The following is an 18,162-nucleotide window of genomic DNA, read 5'->3' as shown; positions in this document are numbered from 1 at the left end:
TACTAAAATTATGGTTGCGTTGGCTGGGTGGTTAAGGTAGGTTATGCGTCTGTTACCAGGTATTGACTGTAAGTCATTGTTTAATTTCCAGGTATTCTGTATTCCTATATTACAGAGTTATCTACCCTTGGGGGTAGGTATTGATTGTGACGTCATGTGTTTGTAAGCTTAACGTCATACTTTTCGGATAAAATGACGTGAATTGCCCTCATAAAATAATGATGTGACAATCGATGCCTATCAGAAAACGGAGCTAACTCTGTAATGTGCATAGACGGAATTCTTCGCCTCCAAAACCTGGCACATGTTTAAATGACCATGGCAGTGAAAGATAGGATTTTAAACAAAATCATACAAAATATCATGATTGTATGTGGTAGCTTTATATTAAGAGATTTCAGCTCAGATATTCAAAGACAAAACATGGCACTAATAGTAGTAATGTTGATGCTGTTCCGTGTGTGGTTTTGCAGAGTGGAAGTGAACTTGTCCTTATTTTACAGATCACAGACAGGCTAGCAGGCAGGTTCAAAAACTATTTACAAGTTCTCAATACCAACAAGATCACGGTACAGAACCTATACAAATTCCATGTGAAACAGCCAATCACAAAGAAGTTGAGTTGTTGTCACCTTCCTCCTATGGAATTCAGGTAAGAGTTCGTATTTATAATAACATAACTAAGTCTTGTTCTCCTGTTAACGTTTCATTTATACTTGGTATAAAAAAGAGAAACTGGAAGCCAGTTTATTTATGTTTTTATTCCCTCGGCAACAAAGTTCAGCGGAGTGGTATACTGGAATCGAGTTGTCCGTCTGTCTGTTGACGCAACTTTGTTCGTTGAACTCTTCCAAAGTAATTAACCAATTTGTTAAAATTTTGTACACAGAACCTTGACATAATAAACTATATAGAGTTCTGCAATGTCCCCCTTAATGGAGTTACAATGTATTACAAAATTTCTGCAACAGTTCAAGTTTTAAAAGTTGTGGAATTTCTTCTGATTTCTGTGAAGAAAGTCAGTATGGTTGTAAGATCTCTAAAACATGATGAATTTATTGTGATTTCAGTGAAGAAAGACAGTATGGTTGTAAGATCTCTATAACATGATGAATTTATTGTGATTTCAGTGAAGAAAGACAGTATGGTTGTAAGATCTCTATAACATGATGAATTTATTGTGATTTCAGTGAAGAAAGACAGTATGGTTGTAAGATCTCTATAACATGATGAATTTATTGTGATTTCAGTGAAGAAAGTCAGTATGGTTGTAAGATCTCCAAACGTACAAGCTGTGATTTATATCCCGAAAACCTACCAAGAGGAGCATTTAATCCCGGGCGAAATCTCACTCTCCAGCCTCTTTCATCATCCTCTTCACCTTCCTTTATTTCAAGCTACAAATACAGTGAGCATTGGTTATTGTTAGGATTCAAAATCTAAAAAGTCACTTACAATACTTCAGATTTGTTTTATCCCCTCTAGTTGAATAAATTTGGACATGATTTCCATGACTACCTAAATATAACCTAGCTATCCTTAATATTTTAATGAATATGTCTTTGGAAGTATGAATCATATTTTGTGAATCAAGTGTGATTTCATAGAAATCTAAATATATATACTGACAATATATCAGAGTAAGTTAGTGTGTTAATATGAACTCCACAAAAAGACAACTCAGGTTTCATGTTATAGTGAATATTTTCTTCATGGTGTAGAACTATATGAAACTTTTTTAAAAATGTTGACGTTGTCTATTTTACAATACACAAGTCTCCAATATCAAATTATCATCATGTCATCACTATACCTTTTGTCTTTCCAGACCATCTATGATAACCTAAAATATGAAGACGAACAGGCCAACCCACAAAAGAAGCTGGACTATGTAAGTTGGGATGCATGGCAATAATTCTACATTCAAAATTATGCAATATTTTGTCTCAAATTCTGTACCATTTCCATGGTTATGAAAACATTTGGACAAATTAAAAAGTGTAGTTCTATAGAATAGAAGTCAGCATATATACTAAAATTATGGTTGCGTTGGCTGGGTGGTTAAGGTAGGTTATGCGTCTGTTACCAGGTATTGACTGTAAGTCATTGTTTAATTTCCAGGTATTCTGTATTCACATATTACAGAGTTATCTGCCCTTGGGGGTAGGTATTGATTGTGACGTCATGTGTTTGTAAGCTTAACGTCATACTTTTCGGATAAAAAGACGTGAATTGCCCTCATAAAATAATGATGTGACAATCGATGCCTACCAGAAAACGGAGCTAACTCTGTAATGTGCATAGACGGAATTCTTCGCCTCCAAAACCTGGCACATGTTTAAATGACCATGGCAGTGAAAGATAGGATTTTAAACAAAATCATACGAAATATCATGATTGTATGTGGTAGCTTTATATTAAGAGATTTCAGCTCAGATATTCAAAGACAAAACATGGCACTAATAGTAGTAATGTTGATGCTGTTCCGTGTGTGGTTTTGCAGAGTGGAAGTGAACTTGTCCTTATTTTACAGATCACAGACAGGCTAGCAGGCAGGTTCAAAAACTATTTACAAGTTCTCAATACCAACAAGATCACGGTACAGAACCTATACAAATTCCATGTGAAACAGCCAATCACAAAGAAGTTGAGTTGTTGTCACCTTCCTCCTATGGAATTCAGGTAAGAGTTCGTATTTATAATAACATAACTAAGTCTTGTTCTCCTGTTAACGTTTCATTTATACTTGGTATAAAAAAGAGAAACTGGAAGCCAGTTTATTTATGTTTTTATTCCCTCGGCAACAAAGTTCAGCGGAGTGGTATACTGGAATCGAGTTGTCCGTCTGTCTGTTGACGCAACTTTGTTCGTTGAACTCTTCCAAAGTAATTAACCAATTTGTTAAAATTTTGTACACAGAACCTTGACATAATAAACTATATAGAGTTCTGCAATGTCCCCCTTAATGGAGTTACAATGTATTACAAAATTTCTGCAACAGTTCAAGTTTTAAAAGTTGTGGAATTTCTTCTGATTTCTGTGAAGAAAGTCAGTATGGTTGTAAGATCTCTATAACATGATGAATTTATTGTGATTTCAGTGAAGAAAGACAGTATGGTTGTAAGATCTCTAAAACATGATGAATTTATTGTGATTTCAGTGAAGAAAGACAGTATGGTTGTAAGATCTCTATAACATGATGAATTTATTGTGATTTCAGTGAAGAAAGACAGTATGGTTGTAAGATCTCTATAACATGATGAATTTATTGTGATTTCAGTGAAGAAAGTCAGTATGGTTGTAAGATCTCCAAACGTACAAGCTGTGATTTATATCCCGAAAACCTACCAAGAGGAGCATTTAATCCCGGGCGAAATCTCACCCAAGGTAAGGCTATCTACAACCACACACATGTCTCTAAATCAGATACTAATGATTGCCAGGTACTGACTGTAGGGTGATGGTTTTTCTTCGGCTACTCTTGATGTACCTTAATCACATAAACCTGGCATAGTCTTCAATGAGTGTAAATAGGATGTAAACAATGCTGGAGACAAAAAGGCATCATCTGAGGTTGTGGGGACAACACTTAATACAGTAGCCTGTCACAGTTTAACTGAACTGGAAAACTTAACTGGAGATCTAATACTGAACTGCCATTATTAGATATGCTTTTTGATGGATTTATATTCTGCTATTTATATTGGTTATAGCATGAATGTTCAGCAAATCTGAAATCTGTTACATATTCATTTCTCTATCGACTAAACTGTGCAAGTCGCGAAAAATCTTATTACTGTTCAAATGTCAAGAAAGTCTCAATTTTATGCTCAAGTAATTTCTCCATGACGAGTCAACAAAGCCAGTAAAATTTCCAGAATAATTGATCCTGTTAGAGATTAATTTCAAAGGTCATGGAATACACTGAATTCCAGTAGTGTGTAAGCTACAATGTTAGAAAGATAAGGCTGTGGAAATGGATTTATTGATGAACTAAAATGTGTGGAAATTCACCAGGTATTTTTACCCTATAAAACATGCAAAAGAATTGGTACGGTGTTGGCTAATGGAGAAAAGTAAATTGAACCCTGCCTAGGGGTCATTGTCTATGTTAGAAAGAGGATGTTTTATTCTTCAAGGCTTGGACAGAAATACTTAATAGTTCTATAAAACAATTAAAACATTATAAACATTTATCAATATTTTTATAATAAGAAATACTGTATATATGTTAATTTAACATATATATATTTCTTATAAAAATATCAATAAATGTTTAAACAATAGAAAAGCAATTTCATGGTATTGTGATCAGAAAATGCCTTCTGAAATATAAACCAGATTATATAAAAAATGTTTATTTCCATTGGTTTTCTGAAGTAGAAAGCTTCAATAATGTTCCCTTCTTGTGATAATATACCTCTCATGAAGATGTTATTTTGGGGATTACAGCACCACAGGGGTAGCTAAATTGGGATTATTACTTATCAATGTATAGGTATCTGATAAAGCTGATGAAATGGGATTAAAATGTGCCAGAAAACAACACAATCATCTCTGGAAAACCATGAGAATGCTAATTTCACAAAAAGCTGGAGGAAGGCTGAATTCTGATACATATTGAAAAATGTGGATATCAAGCTGCTTGTAAGATGTTTTGGGGAGGAAGACTGTAAACACCCTTTGAGTGTTGGATACAGAGAGGTGATTTGGGTAGTACTGGGCCACAGATGTGTTTTTACTTGGTATAAGGGTGCGAGTGGCTAACAGCCAGAGTGTATGGGGCTGATGTTCCCAGGAGTTCCTCCTCCTCCTCCTCCTCGGACGACCAGGAGAGTCTCAGCTGTTCTCCTTATGTACTTCACCATCTTTATCGTCCAAACCTGCTTTTTAAACTGTAGACAAACTATCCCTGTACACACCCATCGCCAGAAGATCTAGGAGATGTTTTTCTTGATAAATGTTTATATTATAGAGTTAAATCGCAAGATAAAAGACAATCAAATCTGTTGCACATGTATTACAACCGCAATCAATGTTTTTCAAGTCTTCGGAGCAGTTGTCGCTCAGTGTAATTTTCCTTTTTTTGATGGCTGAGCTTTAAAGTGGGCACCCTGTTGGCAACTGAGGTTTAGTAAACAAAGCCAGCTCCTTTGAAGTTTAATAGTCCTGGGTTAAGATTTACTGCTTTAGGTATTCCATCCTACAATCTAGGCTGGAACTTGGCTGTAAATTAAAATTGGTTATTTGGTGTAGTCTGAATATTTCTTACACTCAGTCTTGAAAATAGGTATACTTCATTCGACATTATATCAAGATCTCTTTTTAAATGCTAGTCATTTGCATCTTAAACCTCTTCAACAGCTGCCATAGATTTTCCTTTTTAAATTTTTTTTTCTCTTTTTTTTTTCTATCTCACCTGTTGTAAGAAAGTCTTATTGTTATCTAAATTATCACCAGTAATCTCAGGATAATTACAGTAATTATTTTCATATTATTTCTTTTGATTATGAAGCAAGAAATGTAAAAAAAAAGTGTTGATTATATGTAAACTACCATCTATTGAAAAAAATATACAGCTATGGATATTGAAATTGCAGTGTAAAATGCAAACTTCCAAACATTTCATTTATTCATAATTTTGTTGCTTCCTGGGACATTGCAAAAGTTCCCTATTCTCCCATCCAAAAAAGAAGGCTACACTTAAAAATATCAAAAGGCTCATTTAATCAAATATTCAGAGCACATTCCAGTCAATATGATTTAATTATCTATTTATAAATGAGAGTTGTGAAGCCTAGACCAGGCCGCTATGTTCCTGTTATCGACTGATGCATGCAGTCCTCACTTAGTGCATGTTGTCATGAAACGCTGAAATCTCCTGCCGGGCAAACCGACACCACAGCACTCTGCAAATATGAAAGGGAGCTCTTCTTCAAAGACTTCCAGGATTGCCAGAATTTTCCACATGGTAGAGTTTGAATTTCCACATCGGCCTTTCCCAAAATGTATTACAATATGTAAAGCTGCAAGTCTTTGATGTGCCCCTGTCTTGTGTTACAAACGTATCAATCCCCTTTGGGAATCTGCTTCTGTCAGAATAATTCTGCATAATTGCACAATTTTTTATGACAATGGTTAGGCATATTAGCTTGGGCCAAATATAGTTGTAATGCAGAAAATATCCTTTCGACTGTGAGTGGAATAGATGCCGGGATGGCTAGGCCGTTACACTGATCAATAGTAATCTATGAACGCCAGTAGGCAGAGGTGGTACCGCCGTACCAGACTCTATTTTAACATGACTGATTATTATAATTATATAAACCATATAATTTGATAAATATGTCTGTAATTATTAATTATGGCATTTTAAGTAGCTTTATAGGGACAAACTGGTTTTGAAGCAAATGTGCACTCGGTTAACTTCTGCTTAAAATAAAAAAAAAAAACTTCAATTGGTTTTACTTGATGTTCTGATCTATCAAATGAAAATGTAATAAATGGAAAAAGCTATTAAGTGGTGGTGATATACATCATATGTTTTCGTGTTGGAGGCATATTTACTAGTGTGAATTTCATATTAAAAACATATTATTCTTCATTGCTCTGAATATTTTGAAAAGTGATAGGAGGTCTGTGCATTGTCATATATGTCTGTGTGAGCAGTCATAAATCAAACACTCGGCTCTCGGACAGGTGCTGGGCCTTTTAACTTTTGCGCTGAAAACTGATTAATTCTTCATTCCTTTTGAAATTGTGTTTGAGTTCTCAGTGTCACTCGGCTTTGATTTGCTGTTGCCTTTATTACTTTGCCAAACTGATTGTAATAACTGGTGCGTTGTTGTCCTGTGTGTGTTGTGATATAGGTTGTTACCTGTGTTCCCCACACCATCGATACTCAGTATATCTTACTCCTGATAATCCTGCTCTATACAACTGTCTAAGCTTCTAGGGCCCTAACATATTACCACAAGCCCTCCACATCTGGGTCACAATTCGAATTCAGTGTGGGGCAGTTGCCAGGTACTGACCGCTGGTCGGTGGTTTTTCAGTTGGTGGTACTGTGGTTTTGTTATTCGGATATTATTACTAAAAAAAAAAAAAAAAACATTTCAAGCTTATATAGGCAAGACACAGAATCATCACAGAATTCAAGAGAAATGTAAATTGTCCTCACAGACTGGTCCATTTCTCAGTCATATTTAAGCTGCACATAGATCTTATATGCCTATAACTTTATCAAACTAAGTTATGGTTTGCCCTATTTATAAGGCAAATGAAAGGGAGAACAACACTGATAAAAAGAACAAAAATTTTAATCTGACAACGAAAAACATTGAGGTTCTGAATCTCTTGCAGTTTTCCTACAGTAAATCTTGTTAAAAAAATGGATTGATCAAAGGAAGAAAAATACTTATAAAACATATGATGGAGATCTTTAGGTAGAATTTGTAATGATGTGAAGAGGAGCGTGTGTAAATGACCAGTCGAGGGTAACTGAGACCAGCCGAGGGTAACTGAGACAAGCCGAGGGTAACTGAGACCAGCAGAGGGTAACTGAGACCAGTCGAGGGTAACTGAGACCAGAGGGTAACTGAGGGTAGGGTAACTGAGACCAGCCGAGGGTAACTGACCAGCCGAGGGAGGGTGCTACTTGGAATCTGTACGACAAAGCCTATGCATTCAGTCATGTCAATATTGTAATGTACATGACACAGTGGTGCTTGTTAGAAGATACGTCATGCTATCTCCACAAACATTTTCCAGGCTAGTCCTAATGTTTGCTCGAGATTAATGAAGCAGATGAAAAGCGTTCAACTCGCAGACTGAACCTTTGAAGGGTGTTTGATAGTCCAACTTCAAAAACCAATTTATATCACATAAATAATATTTGCCTGCAGCCGGTCAGAATGAAAACGCAGGATGTATACCCATAATTTTCTCGTTAGATGAAAAATCAAAAGGGACAGCCACTGTGATGGACTTTTCTGTTTTTATGCCGGCACATCACAAAAGTAAAGCAAAAAGCTTTCTCCAGAAAAAAAAATAAGGAAAAAATGAAATTTCATGATGCAGATCGTAATGTTTGTTGTATTAACTGAAAACGTTACCGCAGCTGTTAGAAATATTTTGGTATCTTTACCAATTAAAGGGACAATTCAGTCTAAGAGAACATTAAAATGTGTGCATATATAAAAAAAAAACCAGTTCTAATGCACATTAGACCAGTCGGTTTTACTGTGATATGCCTAAAAAGCCAATGGTTGTGACGTGTGTAGATGTTCAAACTCGCTCGCTGTCCATCATTACACATTGTGGTTGAACTTCTTGTATGCCGAACCCTGTCCCTTGCTCGTAGAGTAATGCAACTTTTGTCTAGAACTTCTCAAATCGCTCTGACAGTAGTGTGTTTACCTTATTAGGTGACTTGTCTTGCCTAAAAATCATTTCATACCTTCTCAGTGGTTATGTAGTTTATTTGTTTAATGTGCGTGACTTTGGCTCGGTTTGGGTACAGCGTCCATATTGTACCTGCCTAATCATATTGATCAACGATATGATATTTCAACGATATTAATTAAAATACTAAACAATGACGTGGAATTTGTCAATATTTTATGTTATATGTTTCATAAGAAATGTAGAACAATACATTTATGCCATATTTTGCTTCTTGGTTATGTAAAAGAATTAGCCTGAGTGAATTGTCCCTTTAAATAAGACCAGTATTGAATTGATGTGAATCTGTATTGATATTTGGTTGAAAAAGTGATTCCTATGGTTTCCTTATACTGGTTATGTAGCTGTTTATTCAGAAATTACATTTCTATCTTACATGCATTTCTAGTTTTAGCTTTTAGCAGTGATTTTCTTACTCAATAATTTCAGGGGCCTGTACATTTTCAATTGGGAAAACACTACATTGTATCATTTTTGAAACATGTACATTTTAGAGGATTTTTCTTTATTTTAGAAAATATTTACATAAAATTGGGATAAATACAGCAAAACGTCTCTATGGGAATTCAAAGGGGCCTTTATTTGGCCCCAAATGTACCTAAAAATCACTGTTTTAGTGACATTGAACAATATCACAATTGCATCAATTCTATTTTACCTAGTTTGTTGATATTGTAACCTGGTATGATGTGCAATATATAACATGTATGAGAAGGTAAGATTTGCGTATAACTCTAAGATAAAAAAGGGATTTTTTTTTCCAGTAGTCGTTATTGTTGAAACACTTCAGTAAAAGATGTAATTTAGAGACGACATTCCAGGATTTATGTGAAATATAAAATTAAGGTATAATTAGGATTTAAGTCCTATATCTACTGAGATTACAGTGATGTTGGAGCATCTCACTACTCTGGACGTTTTGTATGATATGTAATTGTGGAGTGTTAGGCCATTTTGGCGGCACATGTATATAATTTGGTACGCACAGTAAGCCATGATTGTTAGGTGTATTTCCACTTCTCCTAGGTTCAAACTTGGCTGGCCTTTATTTATTGCCCTTTTATGACTTATGATTAAACTGGGGAACTGTTGCAGGTCCATATCACAATATAGAAGCCCTCTCCCTATCAAGGTAAACTGGCGGTTGGGGGACTTGGTACGACAAATGAACATCCGATTTCCCTTTATGGTTGTTCCTATTCAGCTATGTTTAATAGCCCCCATCCTTCCCCTCGCTCTTTCATTACCACTGAAAATTCAATAGAAAAAAGACCATTTAGCATGCTTCAGTTTCTCTAGGTCCAATAATATTTGTGAGTTTGCTGTAAGGTGCCGGCTCAATCTAGATGAGTAAAGATACATACTGTGATATAGACATCCAGACTGAGGGGCACCACAAAGGGCACTCCAATCCCTAAACAATATTACCTTTCATTCTCAAAAAGTCAGATTTATATCAGAAGATGAAAACTGAAGTAAAAAAAAATACCTTGTGAAAATTTGGAAGTAATAATACCCCCTTGAAGACTTTTCACCTCTATCACTTTATTTTTTTTTTGATAGGAAAGCTAATGTTGTTATTTATATATGTTGGTTCATCAGAGGTTCTAGTGTTGATCTTTTTCTTTACTGAAACAGTCCCATGATAGTCGATAATATCTATTCATGTGAGATCCTTCATTCTCAAAATAAACTGATTTGTTTTATATTTTTCCATCATATTGCATTTCAAAAGATACCCCAAATTATCATTCAGGTTTTGAAATTTTGTTGCTACAGATTTGAATGAAACATTAGAAATAAACAAAATTATGGTAATTATTAAAAAGGTATTATTTATTTTGTCTTTGTAAAAAAGGGGAAATGTTGAAACGTTCAAATTCTTACGATTATTGCTTAATAAATAAAAATACATTAACTGGAAAGATTTTTTCTTTTTCTTAAATGTATTTTATGATAAGAATCCGCCACTTGTTTTGAAACTCAACATATCTTTTTTTCATCGCGCTTAAATAAATTGTAAAGTGTGGTGATGAGCTACTTGTGCTATTACTGTACATGTTGTATACAGATCCCTACAGCTCTCTGTATCCCACGGGCCTGCCCCGAAACAGCCTCCCTCAAGTACTCTAACAGTATATGGCAGTAGTGGATATCATGTTGGGGTAGATGATGGCAGATACTCAATGATACGAGGGCTGCTCTAAAACTCCCTTAGCTCTCTGTACCACCACATCAGGATTCAAGTGTCACCTAGTGCTTTGGCATTATATTCCCAGGCAGAGATTCCCTATTAATGCTTTACATTGGAGTAATAACATCAGAAATATAATTGTGCCGTTTCAGTTCTTTCCAAAGACTTTATTCAGCTGGCAGCCTCCCTTTGTTTTAGACTTGGTAGACTTGATAGCACACACGTTTGCCAGCCTTATAATCATATTGCCCCAGAATTGTTTGTAGGCTCTTTGTGTACTTGCCTCTTCATTTGATACTTTACAAAGAAAATTAGGATGAAACAGGATTGTAACTCCTTGCTCAAGATGTTGTTCTTATGTCAGAAAATCATTTCATTAAATGCTTGCAATGTGGAGACATTAAGTGGCAATGGTTTAGGTAGACATGGCCGGTGTAACCACGGTCTGTCTACCTTTCTAGGCCAGTCCCAGCAATCCTCTCCTCTAAATAAAATTATCATGATCAGTTAAAGTATTTTTACAGTAAGACAATATTGATTTGATACTATGATAAATGCAACAGAAAGCTTTGTTCTTTCTTCTGAAATTAAAATTTTGATGTTAAAATAGAAGATCTTCTCTTTTTGTTGCAGTATGGAAAAGCAATATGCAGTATTTTGAAAGCTTGAAATGGCAGTACTTTATATCAGTGGACGGTATCCATACTGAATACCCAGCCAACGCCTTCCATGGGGAGCACAGATGTACAAATGTACACGACTACCGACACAGGTAAGTTACCATGGCAACCAACATACACGACTACTGACACAGGTAAGTTAACATGGCAACCTACATACACTACCGACAAAGGTAAGTTACCATGACTACCATACATACTCAACTACTGACACAGGTTGGTTAACATGGAAACCAAATTACATGACTACAGACAAAGGTAAATTACCATGGAAACTGACGTACATGACTACCGACACAGGCAAGTTACCATGGCAACCAACATACGCGACTACCAACACTGGCAAGTTACCATATGGCAACCAACATCCTATTACAGCTATGTTTAATAGCCCCCATCCTTCCCCTCGCTCTTTCATTACCACTGAAAATTCAATAGAAAAAACATTTAGCATGCTTCAGTTTCTCTAGGTCCAATAATATTTGTGAGTTTGCTGTACCGGCTCAATCTAGATGAGTAAAGATACATACTGTGATATAGACATCCAGACTGAGGGGCACCACAAAGGGCACTCCACCCTAAACATTGATTACCTTTCATTCTCAAAAAGTCAGATTTATATCAGAAGATGAAAACTGAAGTAAAAAAAAATACCTTGTGAAAATTTGGAAGTAATAATACCCCCTTGAAGACTTTTCACCTCTATCACTTCATTTTTTTTTTGATAGGAAAGCTAATGTTGTTATTTATATATGTTGGTTCATCAGAGGTTCTAGTGTTGATCTTTTTCTTTACTGAAACAGTCCCATGATAGTCGATAATATCTATTCATGTGAGATCCTTCATTCTCAAAATAAACTGATTTGTTTTATATTTTTTCCATCATATTGCATTTCAAAAGATACCCCAAATTATCATTCAGGTTTTGAAATTTTGTTGCTACAGATTTGAATGAAACATTAGAAATAAACAAAATTATGGTAATTATTAAAAAGGTATTATTTATTTTGTCTTTGTAAAAAAGGGGAAATGTTGAAACGTTCAAATTCTTACGATTATTGCTTAATAAATAAAAATACATTAACTGGAAAGATTTTTTCTTTTTCTTGAATGTATTTTATGATAAGAATCCGCCACTTGTTTTGAAACTCAACATATCTTTTTTTCATCGCGCTTAAATAAATTGTAAAGTGTGGTGATGAGCTACTTGTGCTATTACTGTACATGTTGTATACAGATCCCTACAGCTCTCTGTATCCCACCGGCCTGCCCCGAAACAGCCTCCCTCAAGTACTCTAACAGTATATGGCAGTAGTGGATATCATGTTGGGGTAGATGATGGCAGATACTCAATGATACGAGGGCTGCTCTAAAACTCCCTTAATTAGCTCTCTGTACCACCACATCAGGATTCAAGTGTCACCTAGTGCTTTGGCATTATATTCCCAGGCAGAGATTCCCTATTAATGCTTTACATTGGAGTAATAACATCAGAAATATAATTGTGCCGTTTCAGTTCTTTCCAAAGACTTTATTCAGCTGGCAGCCTCCCTTTGTTTTAGACTCGGTAGACTTGATAGCACACACGTTTGCCAGCCTTATAATCATATTGCCCCAGAATTGTTTGTAGGCTCTTTGTGTACTTGCCTCTTCATTTGATACTTTACAAAGAAAATTAGGATGAAACAGGATTGTAACTCCTTGCTCAAGATGTTGTTCTTATGTCAGAAAATCATTTCATTAAATGCTTGCAATGTGGAGACATTAAGCGGCAATGGTTTAGGTAGACATGGCCTGTGGAACCACGGTCTGTCTACCTTTCTAGGCCAGTCCCAGCAATCTTCTCCTCTAAATAAAATTATCATGATCATTTTTACAGTAAGACAATATTGATTTGATACTATGATAAATGCAACAGAAAGCTTTGTTCTTTCTTCTGAAATTAAAATTTTGATGTTAAAATAGAAGATCTTCTCTTTTTGTTGCAGTATGGAAAAGCAATATGCAGTATTTTGAAAGCTTGAAATGGCAGTACTTTATATCAGTGGACGGTATCCATACTGAATACCCAGCCAACGCCTTCCATGGGGAGCACAGATGTACAAATGTACACGACTACCGACACAGGTAAGTTACCATGGCAACCAACATACACGACTACTGACACAGGTAAGTTAACATGGCAACCTACATACACTACCGACAAAGGTAAGTTACCATGACTACCATACATACTCAACTACTGACACAGATTGGTTACCATGGAAACCAAATTACATGACTACAGACAAAGGTAAGTTACCATGGAAACTGACGTACATGACTACCGACACAGGCAAGTTACCATGGCAACCAACATACGCGACTACCAACACTGGCAAGTTACCATGGCAACCAACATACACGACTACAGACACAGGTAGGTTAACATGACTACCAACGTAACAAACATACAAGACTACAGACACAGGTAAGTTACCATGACTACCAACATACAAGATTACTGACACTATTACTATTGGCACTATTCAGGTTATAATAGTGGTAATTTGTACATAAATCAACAACCTGTGTCAACCACCTTAAAATGAGGTAGAGAGCTTTATAGTATATACTTTATATATGTGTCTTCTATGGTGTCTTCTAGATCTCATGCTTTACATTACTTTATATATGTGTCTGCTATGGTGTCTTCTAGATCTCATGCTTTTACATTACTTTTATATGTGTGTCTTCTATGGTGTCTTCTAGATCTCATGCTTTACATTACTTTATATATGTGTCTTCTATGGTGTCTTCTAGATCTCATGCTTAACATTACTTTTATATGTGTGTCTTCTATGGTGTCTTCTAGATCTCATGCTTTACATTACTTTATATATGTGTCTTCTATGGTGTCTTCTAGATCTCATGCTTTACTTACTTATATATGTGTCTGCTATGGTGTCTTCTAGATCTCATGCTTTACATTACTTTTATATGTGTGTCTTCTATGGTGTCTTCTAGATCTCATGCTTAACATTACTTTATATATGTGTCTTCTATAGTGTCTTCTAGATCTCATGCTTTACTTTACTTTATATTGTTCTTCTATGGTGTCTTCTAGATCTCATGCTTTACATTACTTTAAATATGTGTCTTTCATGGTGTCTTCTAGATCTCATGCTTTACATTACTTTATATATGTGTCTGCTATGGTGTCTTCTAGATCTCATGCTTTACATTACTTTATATATGTGTCTTGCTATGGTGTCTTCTAGATCTCATGCTTTACATTACTTTATATATGTGTTTCTATGGTGTCTTCTAGATCTCATGCTTTACATTACTTTATATATGTGTCTTCTATGGTGTCTTCTAGATCTCATGCTTTACATTACTTTATATATGTGTCTTCTATGGTGTCTTCTAGATCTCATGCTTTACATTACTTTATATATGTGTCTTCTATGGTGTCTTCTGGATCTCATGCTTTACATTACTTTTATATGTGTGTCTTCTATGGTGTCTTCTAGATCTCATGCTTTACATTACTTTATATATGTGTTCTTCTATGGTGTCTTCTAGATCTCATGCTTTACATTACTTTATATATGTGTCTTCTATGGTGTCTTCTAGATCTCATGCTTTACATTACTTTATATATGTGTCTTCTATGGTGTCTTCTAGATCTCATGCTTTACATTACTTTATATATGTGTCTTCTATGGTGTCTTCTAGATCTCATGCTTTACATTACTTTATATATGTGTCTTCTATGGTGTCTTCTAGATCTCATGCTTAATTCTTATTTTATTGCTTCTAATTCATGCTTACATTACTTTATATATGTGTCTCTTGGTGTCTTCTAGATCTCATGCTTTACATTACTTTATATATTGTCTTCTATGGTGTCTTCTAGATCTCATGCTTTACATTACTTTATATATATGTCTTCTATGGTGTCTTCTAGATCTCATGCTTTACATTACTTTATATATGTGTCTTCTATGGTGTCTTCTAGATCTCATGCTTTACATTACTTTATATATGTGTCTTCTATGGTGTCTTCTAGATCTCATGCTTTACATTACTTTATATATGTGTCTTCTATGGTGTCTTCTAGATCTCATGCTTTACATTACTTTATATATGTGTCTTCTATGGTGTCTTCTAGATCTCATGCTTTACATTACTTTATATATGTGTCTTCTATGGTGTCTTCTAGATCTCATGCTTTACATTATTATATATGTTTCTTCTATGGTGTCTTCTAGATCTCATGCTTTACATTACTTTATATATGTGTCTTCTATGGTGTCTTCTAGATCTCATGCTTTACATTACTTTATATATATGTCTTCTATGGTGTCTTCTAGATCTCATGCTTTACATTACTTTATATATGTGTCTTCTATGGTGTCTTCTAGATCTCATGCTTTACATTACTTTATATATGTGTCTTCTATGGTGTCTTCTAGATCTCATGCTTTACATTACTTTATATATGTGTCTTCTATGGTGTCTTCTAGATCTCATGCTTTACATTACTTTATATATGTGTCTTCTATGGTGTCTTCTAGATCTCATGCTTTACATTACTTTATATATGTGTCTTCTATGGTGTCTTCTGGATCTCATGCTTAACATTACTTTATATATGTGTCTTCTATGGTGTCTTCTAGATCTCATGCTTAACATTACTTTTATATGTGTGTCTTCTATGGTGTCTTCTAGATCTCATGCTTTACATTACTTTATATATGTGTCTTCTATGGTGTCTTCTAGATCTCATGCTTAACATTACTTTATATATGTGTGTCTCTTCTATGGTGTCTTCTTCTATAGATCTCATGCTTTACATTACTTTATATATGTGTCTTCTATGGTGTCTTCTAGATCTCATGCTTTACATTACTTTATATATGTGTCTTCTATGGTGTCTTCTAGATCTCATGCTTTACATTACTTTATATATGTGTCTTCTATGGTGTCTTCTAGATCTCATGCTTTACATTACTTTATATATGTGTCTTCTATGGTGTCTTCTGGATCTCATGCTTTACATTACTTTATATATGTGTCTTCTATGGTGTCTTCTAGATCTCATGCTTTACATTACTTTATATATGTGTCTTCTATGGTGTCTTCTAGATCTCATGCTTTACATTACTTTATATATGTCTTCTATGGTGTCTTCTAGATCTCATGCTTTACATTACTTTATATATGTCTTCTATGGTGTCTTCTAGATCTCATGCCCTGTCCAGATGTAAAGACAGAGCCATTTATTGAATACAGTTATATCTGTAGGTCAGATGTATTTGATCAACTTTGACCTTGTTACAGTCCCTAAATGTTCTGTATTACGTTGATGATCAATTCCGTTGATTAACGGGCACAGGTTCCACTTTGTATAGATTGTATATGGTACTGTACCCTTATAACATGATGGGATTGAGATAGAGGAGACCTTTTTTGGTTATATTCCTTTGACTTTATCAATTTGTCCCTGTAAGGTTTAGTCTCTCAATTTACTCAGACAAGTAACTTTCCATCTTTGTCCCTTTAAATTCCTATCATGATACAGACACAGGAAAAACCTCTTCATCTCAGAGTTTTTTTGGCTACAGACGTTGAGGAAACCTCTGATCAAGCAAGCAGAAAATTACTTGCACACTCATAATGCACAAAGGCTCAGGGTCATCCCGCGAGATGCTGAGAGCCAACCACTTCAAAACAGTGGTGCAGAAATGCTTTTGATGTACATGTATCTATGTAGTGGTGTGATGATGAGTTCACAGAGGACCGTGTTAGATATATGGTGCTACCCTTGTAGTAGACACTGATGCTTTACACAAATCATTGCCATATGTTACTATATAGACTGTGTCTCTTTCATTTCCTTGGTGGAATGATAAGAAATACTCTTGTAATTATATCTTTTTATACAGACCATGTTAGATCTTGTGTTGAATGTTACCCCATAATCATAGCAATGGTCTTTTTCATAGAGAGAGAAGGTACCTTATTATATATACACTTGGCTTGAAATGGCTCTCCATACTTGGAGTAGAAACCTTAGATCATAGTATCTGAAGTATGTTTATTACAGCTTTTAAAAACATGACCAAACTTCTTTACTAACAGTAACACGGTCCATATATTATAAGCCTTATGCTTTGTACTGTACAGAAATCTGCTAAATACTTAACATTTAAGACTTGCAGAAGTTAATTAATGAACTCAGGACCTTGTGGTTAAGAATTAGCCTTCTCATCCCAAATGATAACCTTCAGCTTCAGACACAGTACTGAGGAAGAAACATTGTGAGATGTTGCTTTATAAACTTGTTTACGCGTTCACATGTTGGGTCTTGATCAAGGGCCCCCACTGAGATGGCCAGGTGCAAAAAACATTTGATATGGGTTTTACAGCGAGCATCAAAGTAATGGTATAATTCATACCATATTGAACAACTGTGGCTACAAGTGGCTGATGGTGGCTTTCATAGAATCTGTTCACTGCTTCACACACGGGTATAGGTGTTTATCTACACATCATTATTATCCGTATGTTTCAGGGACTTTAATAGTGACTGTTTTTTATTGTACAGCTCTAGACACATAGACATCATTGTACAACTTTAGACACAAATAATCATTTTTTTATAACTTTAGACACATAATCATTATTGTATTACTTTAGACACATAGACAGTATTGTACAATTTTAGACACATAGACATCATTGTACAGCTTTATACACATAGACATTATTGTACAACTTTAGACACATAGACATTATTGTACAACTTTATACACATATACAGTATTGTACAACTTC

The 18,162-nt window shown here is 35.0% G+C and overlaps 1 protein-coding gene across 1 annotated transcript in view; it reads left to right on the top strand.

Moving 5' to 3' along the window:
• Positions 1–18,162, top strand: part of LOC138325389 (VWFA and cache domain-containing protein 1-like) — a 44,579-nt gene that overhangs the window by 7,986 nt on the left and 18,431 nt on the right. Inside the window, exons 3-5 of the mRNA XM_069271021.1 lie at positions 504–652; positions 3,281–3,387; positions 11,291–11,429. Of these exons, the coding sequence (XP_069127122.1) occupies positions 504–652; positions 3,281–3,387; positions 11,291–11,429 (395 nt within the window). The remainder of the gene's footprint in view (positions 1–503; positions 653–3,280; positions 3,388–11,290; positions 11,430–18,162) is intronic.

The sequence above is a fragment of the Argopecten irradians genome, chromosome 6 (assembly GCF_041381155.1).
Source record: "Argopecten irradians isolate NY chromosome 6, Ai_NY, whole genome shotgun sequence".
NCBI classification, from domain to species: domain Eukaryota; kingdom Metazoa; phylum Mollusca; class Bivalvia; order Pectinida; family Pectinidae; genus Argopecten; species Argopecten irradians.
This window is presented reverse-complemented; position numbering and strand designations above follow the sequence as displayed.